General features: G+C 41.0%; 1 protein-coding gene across 2 annotated transcripts in view; it reads right to left on the reverse strand.

Annotated features, from left to right (window-relative positions):
* cacna2d3a (calcium channel, voltage-dependent, alpha 2/delta subunit 3a) overlaps positions 1 to 23,370 on the reverse strand; it is a 106,181-nt gene that overhangs the window by 27,557 nt on the left and 55,254 nt on the right. The window contains exons 11-26 of one of the 2 annotated variants that reach the window (XM_031845533.1): positions 18,639 to 18,717; positions 15,136 to 15,269; positions 13,974 to 13,991; positions 9,457 to 9,528; positions 9,008 to 9,088; positions 8,296 to 8,370; positions 6,665 to 6,748; positions 6,498 to 6,569; positions 5,961 to 6,022; positions 5,754 to 5,821; positions 4,223 to 4,268; positions 3,645 to 3,742; positions 3,391 to 3,484; positions 3,066 to 3,161; positions 2,766 to 2,887; positions 1,892 to 1,969 (exon numbers count right to left, since the gene is read on the reverse strand). In XM_031845533.1, coding sequence (XP_031701393.1) covers positions 1,892 to 1,969; positions 2,766 to 2,887; positions 3,066 to 3,161; positions 3,391 to 3,484; positions 3,645 to 3,742; positions 4,223 to 4,268; positions 5,754 to 5,821; positions 5,961 to 6,022; positions 6,498 to 6,569; positions 6,665 to 6,748; positions 8,296 to 8,370; positions 9,008 to 9,088; positions 9,457 to 9,528; positions 13,974 to 13,991; positions 15,136 to 15,269; positions 18,639 to 18,717 — 1,279 coding nt within the window. The remainder of the gene's footprint in view (positions 1 to 1,891; positions 1,970 to 2,765; positions 2,888 to 3,065; positions 3,162 to 3,390; positions 3,485 to 3,644; positions 3,743 to 4,222; positions 4,269 to 5,753; positions 5,822 to 5,960; positions 6,023 to 6,497; positions 6,570 to 6,664; positions 6,749 to 8,295; positions 8,371 to 9,007; positions 9,089 to 9,456; positions 9,529 to 13,973; positions 13,992 to 15,135; positions 15,270 to 18,638; positions 18,718 to 23,370) is intronic. The other variant, XM_031845534.1, reaches the window with a different exon arrangement.

Below are 23,370 nucleotides of genomic sequence, written 5' to 3' on the forward strand. Positions count from 1 at the left end.
AGAGAAAGCAAACAAGGAGCTTCCAACTTTCTTTATATTACTTACTTACTTACTTATTACATCTAAAATATTTTCTAACTTGTCATCCGCCTCTGTACTGTACAGTACTGCAGTAAAAGTATTGCATTAGTTCTAACTCGCACAGGCTCCGCCTTCTACTATACTCTACGGGTAATATTCTCCTCCAATTACAAACACGTATTTGACCACTGAAAATATACACAAGTGTAGCCGGCCAATTAAGGATGTGCCGAACCGAATAAGTGCGGATCCCACAGTTTATAAGGCAGCACACACCTCTGTTGGCCATCGTTTTTATCTTCAGGGGATGGTGATTTGCCCACTGACTGCTCATTTCAACAGATGGAGTCTCCATTTCAAGAATCTTGTCAGTGCCCGTCATGTCCCGGCCTCATCGCCGGGACGGATGTTCACGAGGCCCTGCTTCGTGTGCCTTGGCGCAAACCGCGCAGAGAGCAGGACATTTTCGCCATGGGTGGCAAGGACTGACGGCGCTTGAGAGGAAGGACCGGGATGATCTCCTGGGAGCTCCCATCACCACTGAAGGGCTCCTCCGATCCATTTCATTAGTCACTCAACGCTTTAAATGTCTGAATGAAGTCGAAATCATAGCTCAGCTGCCGCTTGCTCACCCTCAGGAAAGCTGAGACAAAACGTAAGAACGCGACCGTGAGGAGAAGGGAGCGCCGGCGGTTTATTCAGCACAGCTTTAACCCAGTTCAGTTCTCCCTGGGTTGGCAGGGGCCCCCTAATTCTCTGCTGTGGCGACCTAGGTTATAAAGAAGTAGGTGGGCTGTGGCAACTAACCTCTAGGCGGTTAGGATCAGTGTGGTTGGGTTGAATCTATGTCGCGGAAGGGTGTGCATTCGTCAGGCTTTACCCACTGTACCCGTGAGTCCAGTAGAGGGTGGAGCCTGTGTGAGTTACGTAACCCTAGTTTTATGAGCACAGTCAAACTCCTCTACCAATGGTCCCTGACGCTTCTACGCCGCTCATTAAAGAGTGAGTAGGATGGCAGATAGTATTGTGTGTTGCCTTATATACTGTGGGGTCCGCATGTTATCGGGTAGGCATGTCCTGCAAATTTTCAGCGGACAATGCGTGTTTATGATTGGAGGAGAATATTACCCATAAAGTCCAGTCGAAGGCTCTGCCTATGCTTATAGAACACGGGTTACAATATTGTAACCCTTGTTACATACGGTAATACACAAAACGATGACTATCATATTGTGATATGACATCAATGAACATATCACAACTTTCCTAGAGATAATACCACAACTACTGTTTTACAATCTCTATCCTAACCCAAATTCCTCCATTTCTTCCATTTAATCAGCAGTTTCTTTCCTCGGTAACTAAGTTGATGGCAAACAGAACAAGGGCTGCTCTTCATACCATCAACTTGCTGATTGCACAAAGTTGCATTACATGGGCGTGACATTGTGAGGCTTCTGAGTCACCAGGACGTGAGATGAGGCAGGCCACAAAGAAATCCACTAGGCCACAATATGCCTTAAACAAGCAAACGGGAAAAATGCACAAAAGGCGTTTATGAAACTGGCCTCTATTAATATATGCAAGCATAAATACACTTCGATTGAAACGGCTGTGCCATGTTGCACTCTCGCCTTCTTCTGAGCATACGTTCATGCAGGGGCAAGCGCATGGACAAAAAAAGCAGCACAGTCAGTAAATGTGGGCAGTGAGTGTTTCAACTCAAACAGAGGAAAAGAAGTAGGGTTAGACAACTGTAGAGCGGGAAAACAAAGCCTACATAGCAGTGAACGAAGAGAATATTGCAGCCTCTGTCAATGTAGAAGTGTGTGTGTGTGAGAGAGAAAGAGCCACTTGAGTCCCCACTTACCCGCAGCTATGGGTGATTTCCTCTCATCCAGAAGCTGAATGGCGGTGCTGGCCAATACAACACTCTTGTTTTCTGTTCCTAAGCCACACACATAAAAGCACATACAAGCACAGGCACACAGACAGAGTTCACATCACATATCATAATTCCGTATTAGTTTGAAACTGACCACAGGGTAATTAGAGAGAGAAACAGAACATAAATACCACAGAGTACTATTTCATGGCTACAGCTAACTGCCACGGTCCTGAGAGGAAGAGTGCATCCAGGGCGAGTCCGGCAAGTAAATAAGAGGCTTTCAGATCACTTGTATTAGCTGGCACTAATGGAAAGCCTGAGGCTGAGGACAGATGAGAACACATTCTCCCTTTGGAAGGGAAACCATTTTCTAGAGACGTAGTTAAACTGCAACTGCGTGAGGTGCTCGTGTGTGGGTGTGTGTTTTTTTTGGTAAGTGTGTGTCTATATGTGCGTTCTGGCCAAGTCACAATGGAAAGGGCTGAACCTCCTCTTAACGTATCTTATTTCAACCCACAGCAATCAGTCCTGTCCACAAGAACACAGCCCAGAATTAATAAGGGAGGAAGGGGAGTTAGATATGCATGGCGAGAGAAAACGACCAAATATGGGTGAAAGAGGAAAAGTGGGGACGAAGGAAATTTGAAAAAGGTCTTTCTAAATCATGTGAGTATTACATTTTAATTGTGCATTTGACCAAATGTGAGTGTGTCTACTATGGTGGTGCCAGTCTCAGAATGACATCAGTTTCATTATAGCACACTAATAATGGTGACTGTGTAGAACGGAAAATAATTTAAAAGTAATAACTGACCAAGCCCAAAAACACTTGACTTCATGGGGAGAATTGACTAACCTGAGTTGAAAGGTAGAGAGTAGACAAAGGTACCAGGAACTTGTTCTGCTGCTCTCTTGTACCACAGGGGAAAGTGATCGGCGTTGAACACCCCCTCTTTGTCTTCAGCTGTCAGAAAGTCTCTTGAAGCAGACAGGAAACAAAGTTGATGAAGATACAGAGGATGTATAAACACAAAGCACTATATATCTACTGATTGGAATCATAAACAAAGAGACAATCAACACATGCACTGCAAGGCTTATGAATGTGCATTCATACATATACTGTAGACTGAATACATACACTCAGCATACTTACTGGTTTGTAAGCTCGTCGGGCACCACAAACAGGTTAATTCTGGACAGGCCTGTTCTTGAGCCCAGGTAGGCTATCTCCACCCCTTTATCAGAGTTCCTGTGTAGAACAACTACATACAGTAACCTGCATTTGTGCACAATCATAATTTGCTATCAGCAACAACAAAACAAAAAGGAGGCTTTTACAAGAGCCTTAGATTTTTTGGTTTTCTGTAGAGTAAAGGGAGGTATTTTACTACAGGGTTCAGTTTGTGTTGAGTTTATGCAGAAACCTTTTCTGTTTTAGACAAGAACATGGAAAAGAAAGAGTAGAGTGGGTCACACACTCAGACTTATTGAGCACGAGGCTCGTCCAGTAGGCCTCCAAAGGGGCAGTCACCACCGCGTCAAAGAGAACCTCCTGAATCAGCTCCTTATCACCTAACAAAACAAATATATACTTATGTATATATATATATATATATATATATATATATATATATATATATATATTCACCAACCAGCCATAATACATGAAATTATATATTTAATTATATGAGCAGAGAAAGGAATGGAGGATTTGTAGGAGAGTTTAACTGACATTGTAGGTGGGGTTCGTGTCCACTGAGGTAGAGTTTGATTGCCTCTATCTGGGACAAGTGGCGGTGCTCTGGGTGCTCATCGGTGTTGCAGTACGTCCTACAGTATTACAAGAATGGACAATAAGGACATTGGTTATAATAACATGCAACACAGACATAATTGACAACAGCTATTTGAAATCTGAGCTTTTAGATATAGATCGGACATAAAGTCCAGTTGCTTTCAGTTGCTTTTGCATTGCAAGGAAACTATGATAAATACAATGTGAAGTATAAACAAAGAAGGTTTTCCCATTTACAAGTATTAGTTTGGAAAGTGTTTACAGTAATTTATTTAGATGTTGGTTCCCAATCCTGGTAACCACAAGTCAACAAGTGACACAAGCCATCAAATCAAAGTCCTGCAGATTACAAAGCTGTTATATTAGTATTATATTGCAGTTAGATTGTAGATTTGTTTGATTTTTACAAGTACAGAGTATTTTTAGGATATAGTCCAATCACAGTGTGCCTTGAATAAGGGATGTGGATTATATTGTCAGAACAGAAACATACAGCATCGCTGACAAACTCTCACCATTCATCTGCCAGCGCTACATCAGGATGCTCCAAGTCATGAAGTCCTGGGAAAAAACGAGAACTATACATCTCATATCTTATATATAACTTAAGAAGCAAAAGCACTCAATATAAACTCATAATAATAGTGGTAGGCATATACACTTAAAATGCACACACACTCTTAAACACACACACCAGGGTTGAAAAATGTGTTTTTTGAATGGATGTGATAGGTCTGATTAGATCAGGAAGAGCCAAGTCATGCTCAGAGCGCTCTGCATGATGGACATGTTTAGAAAAGCACACATACATAGACACAGACACGGACACACTCCACATGAATATTAACATACATAAGGCTGGAGATGAAAATACACACTGAGGTACACGTAGGGTAGGGCACACACATGCACTGTGAAGACATGGACACTCCTAATGAGCCACTAAAGAAATATTTAACTTCCTCTCCAATCGTGGCTTTCAAGTTTATTATCACTACATTAATATTGAATGTGTGTGTGTAGGTTTGTGTGTCTGTGTGTGTGAGTGAGTGTGAGTGATTATGCTACTTTCTTACTAACATAACACATTTATATCTATTGTACATTTAACCTTTCATGTGTTTACAGTATTTTTAAGTTACAGTAACAAGTTACTCTGAAGATTAAAATCATAACAATAGCTTATAAAATATAAATCATTTCTGCTAATTAAACTACAAAACAGTACACAAAGTAGTTAAAGCTAATTCTACCTCAACTAGTTAAAACAGTGAAATACTGCTAGCATGTTAACCCATCAGTAATACCAATCCTATAATATAATAATATAAAGATCTGAAAGGGGCCACTCGGTAGTATTTTTATTTGCAATACTTTAGTGGTGTTAAAGTGGCTCCATCCACTTTGTGAAAATGCCCACTTAAGCATATAGTAAGTGCATAGTTGATGAGTGCTTTAAAAAAACTCCTCAGTACAGGTTTTTTTTAAATTTTAATCTGTAACTGAAAAAACGTAAAATTAAGAAATAAAAAATGTAAACATGGCAATATAATAAAACATGCAACACTATAAGCATGCCAAATGAACTGGTCCTCTCAAGGCTTTATAGTTTTTAATTAAATGAACTGACAAACGCAGACAAAAAATTACACATTTTAGGCAATCAGAAGCCAGAGCTGACCGCAGTCATTATTGACCCCAATTAGGCTTTCTGTGACACAATTATAAAGCTGCTTATCTTTATAAAATTAAAAATATTTAAAATGTAAATTATATAAAACAAATATTACTCTTTTCCCCTGTATAAAAGGTTCGAACAAGTACAGTATGTTGATAATACTAATTGTAAAATAATATATAATAGTAAAATTCTGAAAGTAGGATTTTTACTTGTAATGTGGTATTTGATACATTTTTTCTTTAGTAAAGTATCTGAAAACTTCCACGACTGTAGGGGGGATAGAGCATAATAGACCACAAACGATACAGGAAACAAATGACTAAAAGTGAATAATGCAGATTACGTAAAAAGGAAGGATTTCCTACCTTCCTCTACTGTGACATTCCCTCTGAAAAAATACTTTCCATGGCCTCTGGAAAGAGCTACCCCTAGACTAAAAACAAATGACAACATTTTTTTCTCAAATGACAACTCACCAGTTATTTTTTCTGCAAAGAAATTCAGAATTTCTAAACTCTGAAGTTGTTCTAAACTCTGTTCACTGTTCACAGAAGTCTCTCCAGTTTTCTTACCTGAAAGGAGTCCCCTTGATGTCTGTGTAGTAGTAATCATTATGCAACACTAGTACACGTTTCTGAAATAAAAGATGAATACATTTCATTTTTTACGCTGCAGTAAACAGTAGGCAGTGCGATGGCAGTTATCTGATGTGATTTCCTGCAGTCTGGCTCCATCTAGTGGTGCAGGGAATACATGCTGTGGTTGTCACAGGACCTGCTACATTGCAGATGGGTGTGTGTTTTTGCAGTGTGTGAGTAGTTGGATAAGGTTTGTGAATATGCGTCTGTGTACATTTGAGTGTGTATGTCTGTATTACTCAGCAGCATGTGCTTGGTGGAGATAACGGGCTCACACTCACAGACAGAAACACACCCATGCTGCAGAGAAAACAAAATCGGAAACAAAATCCCTAAGTCAATCCTGTACATCACTGTGCCAAGTGTGACAACCCCCTGGCAGAGTGGATTCTCCCTGCTGAGTATTTTCACTGGCTCACCCTTTGGAACCATCAGGAAAGTGCTTGTTTGTGTGAATTATGGATTCCTCACCCCTTTGTCAACACTCTTCTTCACCTCCATGGAGAAGGTCCCTGTCTTCCTGTTGACCATGGCATTCCTCAGCTAGCGGCACAAAGAACATACCAAATCTTACACATCAGATTTACATTGAGAAAGGTACTGTTATGATGCTTAATGCAGCTTTACAAGTGTCTCACCGTGTCATCCTTATCCTCCCATTCCACCTCAGACAGATCCACACTGCTGTAGTTTGGCTTCTTTCGCTTCTTGCCATCTCCATACTGAACACACAGGCCCATGTGAACATGCATGCATGCACAGACAGATACTATACTGTATACTGCACCATACTACAGCTGCAACTAATGTTTAATTTTTTTTTACTATCAATTCATCTATTTTCTTTTTTTACTTATTATATTATATTAGTCATTATAATCCCAATTTCTATGAGCCCAACATTCTCAATTAGTTTGTTTTGTTTAAAACCCAGTAGAATTACAATAATATAAACAAGATAAAAGCATAATAATAAATAAATGACAAATGATAATGTACATAAATGACGTATTTTCTGTCAGGACAGGGGACAGTTAGTTTAGTTTAGCACAAAGATTGGAAGCAAGGGGAAACAATTAACCTGGCTCTGTTCAACATTACAGAAAAAGTCCACACTATCTGCACATTGAAAGCACAAAAACAACAAGTTGTAGTTTTAAAGGGAGTCAATTCATTTTTTTCAATACCATAGATAAGCAAATGTACGATAACAGTCAATTGTAATACCGCAGTGTACAACCCTAGAGTGGTGTCATCACTGTGAGGCTACGCAAGGTTAATTGTCTCTTGGTGGTAGCTTCATACTGAACAGACAAATGTGATCGTCTCATCTAACCCTTGGCAAAGAACTAGAATACGTGTATTACCTGAAATGTCAAAATATTCATTTAATCGACTGGTTATTGAAGCACAGCACCTACAATGATGACTTGTCTTCTTCATATCAAGCCAAATTTAAACGGTAAACGGTCATCCCCTCTCCCCCTCTGGCTACCTGACTGACCCTGTTTGATATGGACATTAAATAGACACTGGAGGCCAGAGTATTGAGTGTATTAAGGTGTACTATATGTGCATACTTATGTGTGACCCCCTCTTCATTCATCCGTCAGTGAGGACAGACTCCCACCCCTCATTAGTTGTTAAACGCTGTTTATTAACGTCTTTAATCAGACTGCAATTAAACCATCTGTTTGTCTGTCTGTCTCACTGTCTGTTCTGTCCTCTCCCCTTCTCCTCACATGCCTCCATATCTCTCCTCTTTGTCACCCTGCACCTATTCTCACGTTAAGCAGGTTCCTTGCGCTCATCAATCTCCCTCCCCTCCCTGTCTGCACTCTCTCCCCTCATCCTCTTGTGAGAGGAGTAAGCGAGTACAATAGAGTTAATCACAGCCATTCAGAAGCTGTATCTCTGTCTATTCACAGCACAGCAGAGGCCTGGAACACACTCTTCTCATCTACATACCACCACGCAGCCAATACACACACACACACACACAGACACACACACACACGCACACACACACACACACACTGCACGCACGGCACATGGTGTACCCACACAACTACGCACTAATTTTCCTTGTCAATCGGCATCGCAATATGACAATGAAATCAGTAATTGACTTGCTATGAACTCAAGAGTTAATATTCCTAAGTCCCAGGTACAAAATAAATTAATACATTTGAACTTCAATCTCTGCGCCCTAAAAGGGATTGTTATGATAATAAGGTTTGTACTCAGTGTTGCTGGAGGTAATACTCACAAGTGGCCGTAGATCTGGATGGGTGAGGATGTAGCCGTTGTTGGTGATTGCAAAGGCATAGCCGTGAATACCCAGCTAGGAAGGATACACACAAACACACACACACACACCGAATGGATGCATGATAATCTGTACTAAATAGCAAATCTGCCCTAATCAAGCTCTTTGTATTTTTTTTACTATCAGAATCTTTGTGGTGAAACTCACAGAACTGCACTACGCAAGGAGGGTGGTGTAATTAATCTACGTCCGTACAAACAACACGCTTTCAAATGTCAAAATCTTACACCCAACCAAGCTTCAGATCGTCAAGTAAAAACAATCTGCACAGGGGATGTAGCGGGGGACACTATCAAAATGCATTAGTGTACATAGTGTATCATTTTCCTATCACTATTGGATTTAGGGAAGGAGACGTGAATAATCAGTGTCAAAACTTATACAAAACCTTTGATTTATCTGCTACTGGATTTGGCATTCGATTACTGCACTGCGGAGTTGGACTGGCGTACGTGCAGATGTAAAAAATATAAATCCTTTAAAGTAACTTGCCGCAGTTCTTTACTGACTTAGCATCCAGATGAATGACACATTCACAAGGGAATATTCACACATTCATAAAAGGTGTGATGCTATAGAGGTGTATCTCATATAGCCATTGAGGTCTATAATTATGTGCAGCAATGTAGCTAAATGATGTTCGGAGCAGTACCTTATATTTGGGGATGGTCTTGAGCAGCTCAGAGACAGGTACATCTGTGCCAACCACCCCTAGCAGAATGCCACGGTTTCTCTGGAAGCACACACATTAGGATTATTTTTAAATTGCATTTGAAAGGTTATTAAACAACACAGTATCTTACAAATCCACTGTTCATGACATAAACAATGTCAATCTATAGTATATAGTATGTATGAATTAGTGATGCTCTACTGTATCCTAATTTACAGACTCTAATCAAACTTAAATTAATTTGACAAACAATTAACCATTATTTCACAGTTTGTGTCTTTTGTTTCAAAGCTTAATTCCCCGTGAGTTATGCAATATGTAATTGCGTTGTGTTTTCAATTAAGCTAAACTGTTTGTTGGAGAAAACAAATTGGGTAAACATAATTGTAGTGACAGTGGATGTTGTATAGCATTTTATGTGCACTTACAGTCTCATTCTTGGTACTGAACACTGGCATTGCCACTGTGGTCATCAGAACCGGACCTTGACCGTCATCCATCTGAGTGAGTCATGAGGGAAGAAAAGTGAAAGATAGCAATTGAGAGGGTGAGAGAGAGAGAGAGAGAGAGAGAGAGAGAGAGAGAGAGAGAGAGAGGGGGGAAGGGAGAAGAGGGAAGCTAATGATGAAACATTATCTTTATAGTCACAAAAGAAAAGTAACTACACAACACATTGCATGGTATCATACACATTGAATGAATCTTGTCACACTCATTGAGTGATTATTTCAAGCTGCATTACTCTCGTTCCTTCAGTAGTGAACCTGATAGGAATTCTGCTGCAGACCTAGTCATGTTATCTTCTTGAGGGACCTAAAAAACTTCCATGACATGTTTTATTCATGTTTATTATTTGCCTTAAAATGTGTCCAATCACCAGCCTGCCTTTGATCTCTTGCAGAATAAGCTTATCCAAAGGCAGTGCTTCTAGTTTGGATCTGGTATCTTCACTCCCTAAAGACTACTGGAATAATTATGATATTTATCTTTTCAGCGGCTTTCTGTCTCTGACGACGATATCCATTAGAGATGAAAGCTTGACACTGTTATGAAGATACTGGAGGAGGGCTTCCCACTCTGCAAAAAGTGGTCCGACCTTGTCCACTCAGAAATGTCAAAACTGTCTAAATGTCAGTCACTCACGCAGTTTACGTTGCAGTCACCACAAGTAATTGGTCCATTAAGTGCAAAATGAATCCCAGAACACAATGCACAGTTGTGTTGAGTTAGAGATGACAACATAAAACATAAATCATGTTGCATTTGATCCTTTTCTGCTGCAGCAATCAATAGAGAATCAGTCTGTTAGACTGACTTTATTTAATATTAGATTCCACACTTTCTCTCAGTGAAATACTTAACTGAACATAACATACTTCCTGTACACTCTCTTTCCTCCAGCGCTCACCCCCCTTTTACCTCCAGTAATAATAGGTAATGACAGGAAACCGCTAACATGCATTCTGTCTTCCTCGGGCACTGGGAAAAGGGGAATTGGTGACCTGCTTGGAGAAAGGTAGTAATAGCAATGCAGGACGGAGGATTGGGCATCAAAGAGAGAACAAAACACACCTAAGTACAGCTGCTGTAGCAATAGACACCCTTGCTGCTGGTGAACGGGATCGATCAAAGGACAGCGAAAGCGAGCAGAGCCTCATCTAAAAATATAAAATCTATTTCCAAGTTCAGATCTATTGGATCATATATCACAGCTGGGCAAACGTATGGACTGACATTTATTGTGTATCCCCATGAGCTGCTGTTGAGCAGTCCTATCAAATGTGTACTTTTTGCACAACACTAACCTAACATGCTTATTTCCAGTATATGTGCATTTGGTGTAAATCAGGCTTGCCCAGCTGCTCTGGGAAATTACATACTATAATTAAGCAGATAACAAAAGCAACCGCATCTGTAAGATTCAAAGCCAACAGCACAGCTACAAAGGATCCTCACTTACCCTACCCAGAGGAGGAAAGGCCTTTAAACCTATGCTTCATTATACAAACCCGGGAGAGAAAAGAGATACTTCCTTTAACCCTAAATAAGTGACTTTGCTGACTGTGCTGCAAGTCCCTAAGGGAGTGCTCTGTATCTAGAATTTGACATATAGTACATAACCTGCAACCTCTAATGCAAGGTCAGAACTCAACACACATTTGGACCAAATCCGCATCATGATTTCCTCCGTGACTTTATCTGTATCAGTCAGAACAAATTGGGTGTGTAAGTCCTTTCCCCTGCTGCGGGTCAGAGAATGAAAAATAACCCCTCTAGGCTTTTATTCACCCGCTGACACAAATACCCACACATGCCCACACACTTGCACCCCTCAGAGGGCTCAGATGCACCCACCCTGCACTGTGTTTGCGGTCTCATAGGACACCTCTTAATCTAGGTTGCTTTGACAAATTGTGTTCTGGTGGACGAGGTGACCCTTGTTTCCTTGGAGACCGGCTTTAATGATGTTGGTGTGTGTAAGCCCTTGAGCCAAAGCCCCCCGTAGGTTCCTGAGAGGAAACGAACATTTACACAAAGGGGAGCAGAGATGGCACGGACCAGGCACATCTATGCTCTGAATTGCTTTAGTCCTAATTAACGCTTTTACTTTGAAATGGTGGAAAAGTTTATCTTCATCCGTCACAACATTTTTAGGGGTGACCGCAAATAGTCGACTGTTCGATAACAGGAGCCTGATACGACTGCCAATCTCACACTCGCAGTGACGTAAAAATGTGGTAATGAAACAAAGAATCATTCATCATTCATACATTTAAAAAAAATGGCTATTTATTTTATATTTTATATATATATTTAATTTATGTATTTATTAACAAGAACACTCACATAAGCAGGTAGCACTATCAGAGCAATTGATATATTTTGAATGAGATAAAGATTCTCTAAAATCAGTGGGGTAAGGCGGCAGAAACAGCTGTTGGCTTGTGTTTCTCTCTCACGTTGATTGTCCCTTCGCCTCTTTGTCATTTCAATTATGTCTGCGAATTGATACAACGGGGAAAATGAAATTAGGAACGAAAGTTTCATATATAACCACGAAATGCCAGCAGGATAGGAAACCATGTAACTCTTTCTATTGATGTCCCCTCTGCAACGGTACCACGGACAGCACCGCAACCACACACGCACACACACACACACACACACACACGCACAAACCCTACGCACAGCAAACAGTGCTGACCGTTGTTCTGAAACAACAGCTCAGCAATAGTAATGTGACCAATAATTTTGTTGTTTTTACTATTTTTCTACTGATACATACAAGCTTTACCGCCATGGAAGAAAAAAAATATGATTATACAATCCGCCGACTTAAGGCAAGACTTGACCAATCAGATTTGACCATGTAAATTCTTAGTCGGGGACACTGCTAGACATTTTGAACAGCTTACTACTTCATTTCATCATCCAAAGGTAATCAACTGCTCACAGCATTCTCATTTGTCTGGCTTCATGCTTTACCAAGTATCAATCTTGTTCTGTGAACTTCAGTGCAAAAACCATCTTCTCAACCCTGCATCCTTCTTTACATCCTTTAAGTTCTCTTTCCAACTTTGTCTTCAAATATCTTACATTCTCTCTCTCGTCCTTCCTACACTCGTCCTTCACTATCCCCTCCACTCCACATTCTTCTCTACCCCATCTCCCTCCCATCATCCCTGTGCTCCTGTGTCAGTTCATCCGACAGAGTGGGAAACAAAGCCAAATGAGGCAGAGAATGATGGATGAAGCTGGTGAGACGAGGGAGAGGGAGAAGAGGGGATAGCACAGGTGGGGGGGGGGAGAAGAGCTGGAGGGAGAGACAGAGGAAGAAAGGGGAAGGGCTAGAAAGATTGTTGGGTCGCACTGAGAGGGATGGAGCAGAGAGGAAATATAGGATGAATGGTACATCTGGAAAGATGATACACATCAGCCCTGGAACATAAATACCAGATGCTCATCACTTTCCTAACTCTGAGCCAATCCCAGGAGTTTTGCCAACTTCTTATCAGACACTATCACCATGCTGGGTGTGTGTGTGAGGACTGTTCTGATTGTGCGCTCCTAGCACCTAGGCCAGAGCTGTGCTGGGATGATTATATGCAAAGAAGCAGTGCAGATTCCTTGCTAATCCCAATTATCATCTCTAACAATGTAATATCTATTTCTGTTTTCTGCTGAGCTGCTTCAATGTCAATAAGCTTGGATCTATCACACTAACAGTACTATGTCAGACATATGGCCTGCCAGCTGTCTAATGGGACTGCTCTGTGCTCAGCTCATGCTGATGTGGGGGCAGAGCACTCTTCTGTTCCACCATCATTGTTATGATTATAGAGCTGCTTATCTCAACTCACATATGATTCACAAAACACTGGAAAAAATACAACACTGAAAATAATAATAAGGCATCAGAACAGACCATCCCGCCAGTCATTACAGGCTATTGGATTTTCACCCGAAAGATGACAAAAAAGCTTTTTCTGGAGAATTCTACCAAGACAAATAACACAGGCAATCTCGTCGTTTTTCACACCAAAGTCACAAAAGAGCAAAAACATAGCCTCACACTTACACATATGGTCACACTGCCAGCCCCGGAGATACTGGCAAAGCACAGCCAACACAGCATCACTAATGATGAATGATTGTGAGCGTGTGCACATACGTGTGCTTGATCAGACGTGCACAGGAGAGCGATCAACTGAACCTTTGACAACCACAATGCATGGTTTGAATCAGGAAGTTGAGGAGCGACATACGACACTGACACACAAGAAAATGCCATGGGTCAGTATGGTAGTTAGTTCACCCAAATTATACCGTCATCCCGCAGAGATCAGAGACCAAAACGCACATGCACGTGAAATGCACATGAACACACACCAGGCCTCAACACAGCACAATACAGCGATGACCTCAAGTCAGATTTTTTTTTTACCTTTTGTGCTTGGGGGAGCTAAAGAGAACAGATTAAGGAGGAGGGGAGGAGAGAAAGGGTCAATAAGTTTGTGGATAAGTGTTGGAAAGCCTTTCAGTGCATTTTCCACTGAATGGAGTGCCAGCATCTGTGGGCGTGTAAAATCTACTGTCATTGACTTTGACTGCAACTTTAAAAACAGTGACTGTGTCAAGAGAGGAGAGCTTTATGGCTGGGAGGGTCACAGCAGAGGAAACAACACTTAAGCTGTTAGTGTTGAATCAGTGTTGGGTGAATGTACTTTGACTGTGATAAATGGATGGGGATAATGAGGGCAAAGAGGGAAGGGAATAAGCAGAGAAAAACAGAAAAAGGAATATGAAGAGGATCGCAGGAAGAAATAATGCATTTTCATGCAGTGTTGATAGCCTGTGCGGTTTTCTGCTAGAGAGCACTTGCCTTTGTCTCCTTACATTTTTGAAGCTCTCTCTCATAATCCATTCGAAAAAATATTGGAAGACAAATGGCTACTATTCACTCTTTATGGCCAAGCAAAATAACCAACAAAAGAGAAGCATTGTGCATGCATGGAAACTCCAGTATATTGTGTGTATATTAAGGTTTAGAAGAGGATCCTATTTATTATATAAGGGCGTTATCCTTCGGGGCGTTTTAGGGATGATAATGTCTGTGCCACAGAATTATAAAGCATGGGACTTTAGCAATGCACGTGATTATATGAGCTTGCTGCAATATTAGAGTGAAAATCAACTGTGTTTGGCCAGTGTCTGAGGTTGAGAGATCATAGACCAACTCACCAATGTGCCACAGTGTGTTGTACTCATGCTATACAACTCCCAAACACACACAGCAGTCCTTGACTTAATGGTTCCATCTGCTGCTCACACACACTTTCACACATTCAGTCTGAGACGCACGACGGGAAAACACAGTGTCAGGCCTCCGCTTGCATGTTGTCACTACTATTCTCCTTTGGATTTAAACAAGTCGTTCCTGAAGATGCTAATGTACTTTTTTTGTGCATTATGGTTTACGTTTTCTTCATAGAATAAATTGAAATCCATCACCGAATATTCTGTGTCCACAATCCAGTGTGTGTTTGTATAAGTAAAGACTGTGGGAACTGGAATCCAATACCATGTAAGACATGGTATCAACTCACAGTGCTGTCGACGTAGGCCTCAGTCCACACCGTGTCGTGCTCCCGGTCGATCACCTTGGGACGACTCAGCACGTGGAGATACTCCATCACATTCTCTTGCACATCTGCCAATGTGGAAATCTGAGTGAAGTAGCCTGTTGGGCAGAGAGGGGAGGAAGAGGAGAGAAATGATGATGAATCATTTAACTTAGATGATTGTGAACAATGGAGAGTCTCCCAACACACTATGCTGCCCTGAAACAGAAATTAGATGTACAGTGTCTGTGTCTCAAATCTGTTTCACATTGCAGCAAGTGTCACATCCAACATCAGCTTGGCTAAATAATCTAAGCCGTCACTCCCATTTTATTTACCTCTGTACCAAAGCACAGAAACTGTATCTGCTTGATGAAGCAAATGGACACCTGGATACATGTACTGTATGAGTTATAGCTGAGGAATACCTCGCAGTGGCGTACGAGTGAGAGCAAACCAGCATGGGTTTGTGAATGAGTAAGTGGTATGTAAATGCCGTAGAAAAGCTATTTCAGTTAAACCAAATGCGATGCCATTTCCTACGCTGGTAATGTCACCATTATGATGCTAATGTGAATGTGCAGGAGGGAATATACTGTTATGTCAGCAGGGGGGCAGAGTTGGGAAGAGAAAGAGAGGGAATCACGACAACAGTGAGACAGAGGGAGAGAGAGGACAAGATGTGACACTGAGAATAAGGGAAAAGAGAGAGACCACCACATTTTCATCCATCCGTAAAAACAGCAAACTGCCTTCATCACTGTGAGGCAGTCAAGGAGAAAATCATAGCTGGAGGAAATAGATTTTGGGGTCATCGTTCCTGGCAACGACCTTTACTCCACAGGGAGTAAACGAGCTAGAATCTAGATACAATACACAGATCCATGAAGGATGCCACATATCCTACCAAATAACTAAGGATAGAATCCATCACTGATAATCTAAATTCAAATCTGCAACACGGTCACATTTTTTATGAAGGCTAAAAGTTTATATGGTACACTAACACTGGGAGAATTAAAGCCACATGATTACTGCAATCACTATAGCGACAAGAATGCACTGGCCCCCGAACTTGACCTGGAAGTGAACCTTGACAACTTCCTCCTTTTCATCCTCAGAGAAATTCGGTTCCGGCTATTATTCCAGCAGACAGTACAATGACAACACACAGACTCGCATCGCACACAAAGCGAGCTGCCTCAGTCTCACTGCATTGTTCATCACAGTGGTAAGTGAAGAATGACTGCTCCCTCTGGAAGGCTGAGGGCATCCTTCAGGCTGAGCCACCGGGGCCAGTGAGATGAGCTGGGGAGAGAAACAATGAATGCTCCCTCCTTTCAGTGACATGGTACACCTGTCGTACACACAGGACAGGGCAGCCACAACATGGTCTGGTCAGGCATTAATATCCTTTTAAAGGACCTTGGTCTGGGTGATATGCAGGCAAAAAACGCTTATTATTTATCTTCTGTGGCAGAAAACGGTAAATGGCAAATGGTATAGCGCTTTTCTAGTCTTCCGAACATTCAAAACACTTTAACAGTACATAGCATTCACCCATTCATGCCCATTCATACACTGATGGCAGGGGCTAGCATGCAAGGCACAGCCTCAGAAGCAATTCGGGGTTAAGTGTCTTGCCCAAGGAATGCCGTTCCTCCGATTGAAGGATGACCCGCTCTACCACTCTGCCACAGTTGCTCCGACAACACATGGGCTTGCTGATGACTGTTCTATATTCAGGGCTTAACAAGACATATAAAGCAGGCAAAGAGTACGGTAACTGAAAAATGACACTTCCCAAAGACAGAACCACACACATTGTGCCTCTTGTTGCCACAAAGCTGGAACCTATCGTCTAAAATATCATGTAGCATTAAGATTTCTCTTAATTTAAACGAAGAGGCCTAGCCCAGACAATATGTACATAAAAGTATTGTATTCGGACTAGACGGTCCACTTCCCATCGGCCATATAGTGTATGTTTGATAGGCATAGATAATTAATTGATGGAATAATACACTGTATTCACACAAACAAGTTTTCTATCTTGTCATCTAAATTCAATGTTAAGAGTACGGATCATCTGTACTATGAGGGCAGACACCAGGAAAGTGAAAGTAGATGAAGAAGAGAGTGTAGTGTCACTGAAGGTCTCTTTTTGTTAAGACCGTGATGGACAATGAATGATAACCCTCATACACCCTCAGGTATTTTTACCTTATCATTTTTTTAGTTTCTGTCTTTTTCTTTCCTTCTAAAACCAACAGGTTGTTTAAACATGAAGAGGACCAGAGTGGACCTGAGTTGGACTAGCCACTGAGTCGAGTGAGCAACACAGCAGGGAACAGTGGAGCGACGGTAGACAGTTAATCAAGCTCAACTGGGCTTCGGGCCAGACCAGCATCCTTTTCTTGTTGGTTGGCAACCAAAGGCATTCTCATATGCATGGCCTGTTAGTAGCTGGTACAGCCATAAGGCTTAGTGGAATTTAAATACCCTAGACATAAAATTATTTTAGCAGCACATCTTGTGCTGCGACACTTAGCATTTCGATAAAAATATACTTTGCTCCAATCACAGGCCATAAGGAGAGATTTCGACACCACAGCCTTCAGTAACAGTGGCAACAGCATAACACTATACCTTACTCTCGCCTGCAAAACTACTAAAAGTAAAACAGTGAAGGAGTAAAACCAATTTCTCTGATGCAGTTTGGAATAGAGATGTTGACCCTGGGGAGCAGAGCAAAGACTGTTCTGCAGAGCTCCTGTAGGCTCGAGAGGATGTCGCTGTCACAAGCCTGAATCATCATGCATCATACTAACACACACTTATGTAGCACGACACACAGGCAGGTCTCATCTTCGCCATTAACACCCTCAAACTGACTGGATGGGTTCTCTAATATCACTTCCAAGCTTAACTGTGGATGCCCTTGTCCTCTTATCTACACACATATAAATAGACACACACACACACACACACACACACAGCTAAAAACACATGCACACCCCTTGTGTGACCCAGGGCTTGCCTGTGTTATCTACAGCAGTCTGAGGAAATGGAGCCAGCCTGTCTCTGTCACCCACCTCTCAGCTAAATATAGAACCTAAAGGAAAGTGCTCTACACACCGAGACAACCATGACCACACACCAAGCAACTGGAAAGTGGCACATCGTCAAGATAGTTTGGACTTTAGGCTTAGAGGAATATGTAATGTGACATATCTGGTCGCTGCAACTGGAACCAGCTGCCTGCTGTCACATACACATGCTTATACTGATGAGCACTGACAAACATGTCTATGCAACTACATGCACGCACACAGACTCATATGCCAAAAAACCCTGAACAAATCCTGAGCTCCTAATGTATTCATTTTTGCCTGGCTGACAGCAGCATGCAGCAACTTTCTTCTGCAAAAACAGATTACAATTAGAGAAAAAGCACAGAGGTCTATGCATGTGTTGTAAGATCCCACCTTTGTTAGCACATGCCATCCATTTCAGATTATCTGCGAAGGCTGACTCTCGACCAATCAGGTAAGGGAATATGCGGACCTGTGGAGAGAAAGCAGATAGCTTATGTCAGTCATTTTAATCGCATTTTGATAGGGCCCCCACACCACCATATCGAAGATAACACTGTCAAAGCCAAGCAGAAGGCTCAGTCTTTATCTCCCAGTGATTAGCAGGCCCTTTCTCCTTGCTTAACAGAGTTGATGATGGACTCATGTAAGACTTCTTCCTTTTGGATTTTATTGAAAATTTCAATAATTTCAATATTTTTTTATCCACTGAAGAAACTAAACAATTATGGATTAACAGATACACATTTTATAATACGATAAGTGTATCAATAATCTGCAAAAGCATAATGCATTCACTTGAGAACATTTTTCCATTAAAACTTTTCTCAAAATTACCGAGATAATAATTTTGTTGATTCAGAAAAACATGGCAAATCTTTTTTTCTTAAGTGAATGCATTATGCTTCCCTAACAATCTGCAATTAAAATAAATGCAAATGATTAACCATGAAGTCAGTATTTTATGTTGAAAAACCTAATCCAAGCTTTATGTGCTCAATCCAGAGTCTTCGAAACTTTCTGCTGCCAAACCCATTTTTGTCCAGTTGGCTCATGGCAGCAGGTATGCGTGTGTGTGTGTTGCCAGATTGGACCAGATGCAAGCCTCTGGGGGCACAGCTGCCATAGCTCCCATGCCTACATTTTTCACTGCTTCCCTTCACCCTGACAGCATGTGTCTGTTTGTGTTTGAGTGTGTGTATGTATGTATGTGCAGGCACACACATTAGATGTGTGCCTTTATTTGATTTTGGATGACTGCTCCCAGCAGAAGGGTCTGAAAATTGCAAAAACATAATTTATGTCTCGATGGCGTTTCATTTTTGAGGAATACTTCAGTAATACATTATATTTATTTAATTGTCACTGCAGTGTGAAAAAGATGAACTCTTTATCAATTCAATAGTGATTATAACAGCTTTAGCTGACAAAGATATAAACTACAGACAGCTTATGTATTTGCATGGATATTGTTGGACTTTTTGTCAACTGTAATGAGTTTCACTGTGAATAAGTACAGTTGTCAGACTGTCATTTTAAAGCAATCCTCATTATCTAGACTATAATCATCTTCTATTCATACAAACCTCATCCATCAATGACATTGCCAGAGTGACAGGAAAACACAACACATCTGAGAAGATCATACCCGCTCCATGTATGGTCACAAGAAGTGTCACATTTTATGTGTTTTCCTTCACTGGTAGACAAATACAGAGGTCAAACTACAGCAGGCTGGTTATTAAATATGGAAGAGGTTTATAGCTGAGCTAAGTACAGTGGAGATAAAAACTAGTAGGGGCTCAAGCCACAGCATGCAATCTTCAACCTACTTGACTGCACAAATTGTACATAGTCAGGAATAAATGACACACAAATGGAAGAATACAATTGCACAGACATAGAAGTATACACATCTGTGTGTATCCATGCACACACAGATGCACCGACACTATGCCGAAATATATTTGTTCACACTCCTACATTATGTATTCGGCACATAACCCAATCATTTATTAATTTATTCTCCAGTGTAAACCTTCACATAAACATGTGCAAGTGTTTAAAGACTGTAAGTACTTCTGTAAGGTGTGTTTTAATGTCCAGAACAGTTACAACTCATACTGTTACAAAGTAATAGCAGGCTAATTGTTCTGATGTTAATGGGCTCATGCAATATGTAACATAATGTAGGACCAGACAGGCCTACTGTTGGTTATAAAACCCCAGCTGATTTCAAATCTAGGTCAGTCTGAAGTTTCATTCTGAAACCAAAACCACATCCATGAAGATGTGGTTTCTTAAATTCCTTAAATTGATGTGGTTTATGTTTTGGATAAACAAATTTATATATTGCAACAATGCAACTACTGCAGCTTATACAAAAAAATCCTAAAGCTAAGCTGTGTATTATAAGGAAGCATTATATAAAATATTTCATGGAGTGTGGTGTTATTTAGAGATCTTGATTATGAGGAAATACAGCTGATTCCTAATATGGAAAGAAAATGTAACTTCATGTAGAAGGTGACAACTTTTCTATCAAAAACTGTTAGCAATCCTTTTTATTTTAATTGTTTCGACCACAGTGGTACACAAAGCATTAACGCTTTTAGACATCAGCAAATCAGACGCCCCTGATAACCTTGTGCCACACTTTCTAAAGATAGCAGATGAATCTATTTCTTGTTCACTAACACATCTTTTTAATCTATCCTTTGTCTTTAATTAAATTCCTTATCTTAAATCTGCTTTTGTTCTACTACTATAACTAAAAGCATGTGACCCCAGCATTTCTAACTGATTACAGGCCCAACACTAATATAATCAAGTTTTTACTCTAATAATAATTACCTGAAAATCTGGTATTTTTTGGACTGATTTTAGGAGAGCAGGTTGACTTATGTGGAAGAGATATACAGTATGTGTTTGAGAGGATAGGCTTTGCTGCTCTTTAAGTTTAAGAGAGACTTGCTTGTTCATGGAGCAAGGCTGCAGCCTCCCCTGACGACATGGTTTGTGGGCCTAGAGGTGGATTCCCAAATTGCGTTTAGCAGACTCTACTCAGAAAGTTTCTCTCACGATTCAGATTAGAAGCCAAGGCCACAGGGACACTGTCTCCTAGGGCTCATGGTATCACCAGTCTGGCCCTACTACAGATGCGCCCGGTGCAACTGTGTCTATTGTTTATGGGAAGGAGCCCATGTAGTTCCCCTTTACAGGTTGCAGAGTAATCTACAGGCAGTTATGGTTAGCCCTTTGCTATTGGGACAACAGAAACAATGTTGGCAAAGGACGAGCACTGGGGCCTCATGATGAACTGCCAAATGGTGGCAATAAATAAGGTATGGGCAGTACACAAAGTACCGGGCACAAGCAGGCATGGGGGAGGTTGTTGTAACGCAGCATATCAATCTCCTGAGGCTGAGGCAAGTACTGCACATGTAGCCCACTTTCAATTTTTTCTATGCCTTTGCCTTCAAGGTCAGCCCATGCAGACAGGCATGGACACACAGCATGAAGCATCTTTCATCAGTTGGCAGGGTTGTCTAGCTTCCCCTCGCCACTGCTTGAATTGCAAATCATGTGACTCTGGCCCAAAACATACTTGTTTCAATATTTAATGCCATAAGCTTGCATTGTTTCAAATGGACAACTGGGGGCAACTCCTTTATTTGCAAAAAAAAGAAAAGACTTCTGTCACTTTTTTTATTACCTCAGTAAACATTGTAAACATTGGTTTATGGTCTCAATCGCGAGTTTCAAGTCTTCTTCAATCCAGCACGATGTTCATTTAGTAAATGATGGTCCTGTTTAGAGTAAAATAGATGATAAAGCAGGGTATGCTTTAGGTCGTGGCTGCCTTGTGAGTGACAGGTTGCCACCACGGTGTTTGGGTGTTGGCCAGGTTTTTGTCTTAGAACTCTTTAACCCTTTCACAGTGTGTTTTCAGTAAACAAAAGTTAGTAACATTTTAGTCGCCTAAAAATGCCTTGCTCAGTGTTCGGCTGTACTTCGCTCCGTCCTCTAATGTCACTTCTGGTTCCAAAAAAACAATATGGCAATGGCCAAAATGCCAAACTCACGGCTAAAACACTAGTCCACAAACCAATGGGTAATATCACGGTAACCACATCCACTTTTTATATACAGTCTATGAAAGAAAATGACTTTAAAACAACAAAGAACAATTGGTTTGGAGCCATATTAACAAATTCATTTCATGGCATTTGTGTGGCCGCCTCAGCCAGAGAAAGGTTATAATCTGCTATGGGACCAAAATGGCCGAATGGCTTTTTCAGTGTATGTGCCCAGTGATCAACTTTAAATGCTATGAATGTGTGCCATCTTGGAACACCATATCCCGTTTTCATATTATATTGATGGCACAACCCAGGTTTTCAGTCCCTTGTGGGGTTTATTGTGCCAAACACAGACAATCTGTCAGTAATCAGGTGTCTGGGGAAGTCACAGGCCAGGAGGCTATACTCTCAGGTGGTTGAAGGAATTTGGTACCACTACAGACAGGAAATGGTGAACCTTTCTTTCAGTCAAGGGAGGCCACCACTGCTGTTTTCCTATTGCATTCCAATTGTATTATTAGGCACTTTATAGGGTGGTGAGATCAATTATTGTCATATGTGTAGGCACATTCATGTTGATGGATATGGAGAGTTTTTACAGAGTATGGGGGTGTTAGTTTGTGTGTGTCTGTTACTTTCATCTTTTGAGTACAGAATTAATTTAAGTTTCTAAAGCATTATTTATCTACAAAAGGCAGTTATCTGAAAACTGTGACAGTATCTCTCTCAAAATAATCACTAGTGTAACATGAAAGAAAAACTTTTCTTTCATTATTTAAAGTGGTTCAGTGTTGTATTTGAGTAGATACTGTTTTTCACAGCAATGCTTTCTTTATGATATTATGGTCTCATGGTTTTTGGAAGAAGTGCCATCTGCATGCATATATTCAGTAACGTTTTTTTTCTCCAAAGCACGCCTATATTCTCAGTGTGATGCTGTACAGCGGTGAAGCTAGAAGGCTGGTTGGAGGGAAGCCATTAAAAACCAGCAGCAGGGAGAGAGAGAGAGAGAGAGAGAGAGAGAGAGAGAGAGAGAGAGAGAG

This window comes from Anarrhichthys ocellatus, unplaced genomic scaffold, assembly GCF_004355925.1.
Source record: "Anarrhichthys ocellatus isolate YVR2014 unplaced genomic scaffold, GSC_Weel_1.0 scaffold5, whole genome shotgun sequence".
NCBI classification, from domain to species: domain Eukaryota; kingdom Metazoa; phylum Chordata; class Actinopteri; order Perciformes; family Anarhichadidae; genus Anarrhichthys; species Anarrhichthys ocellatus.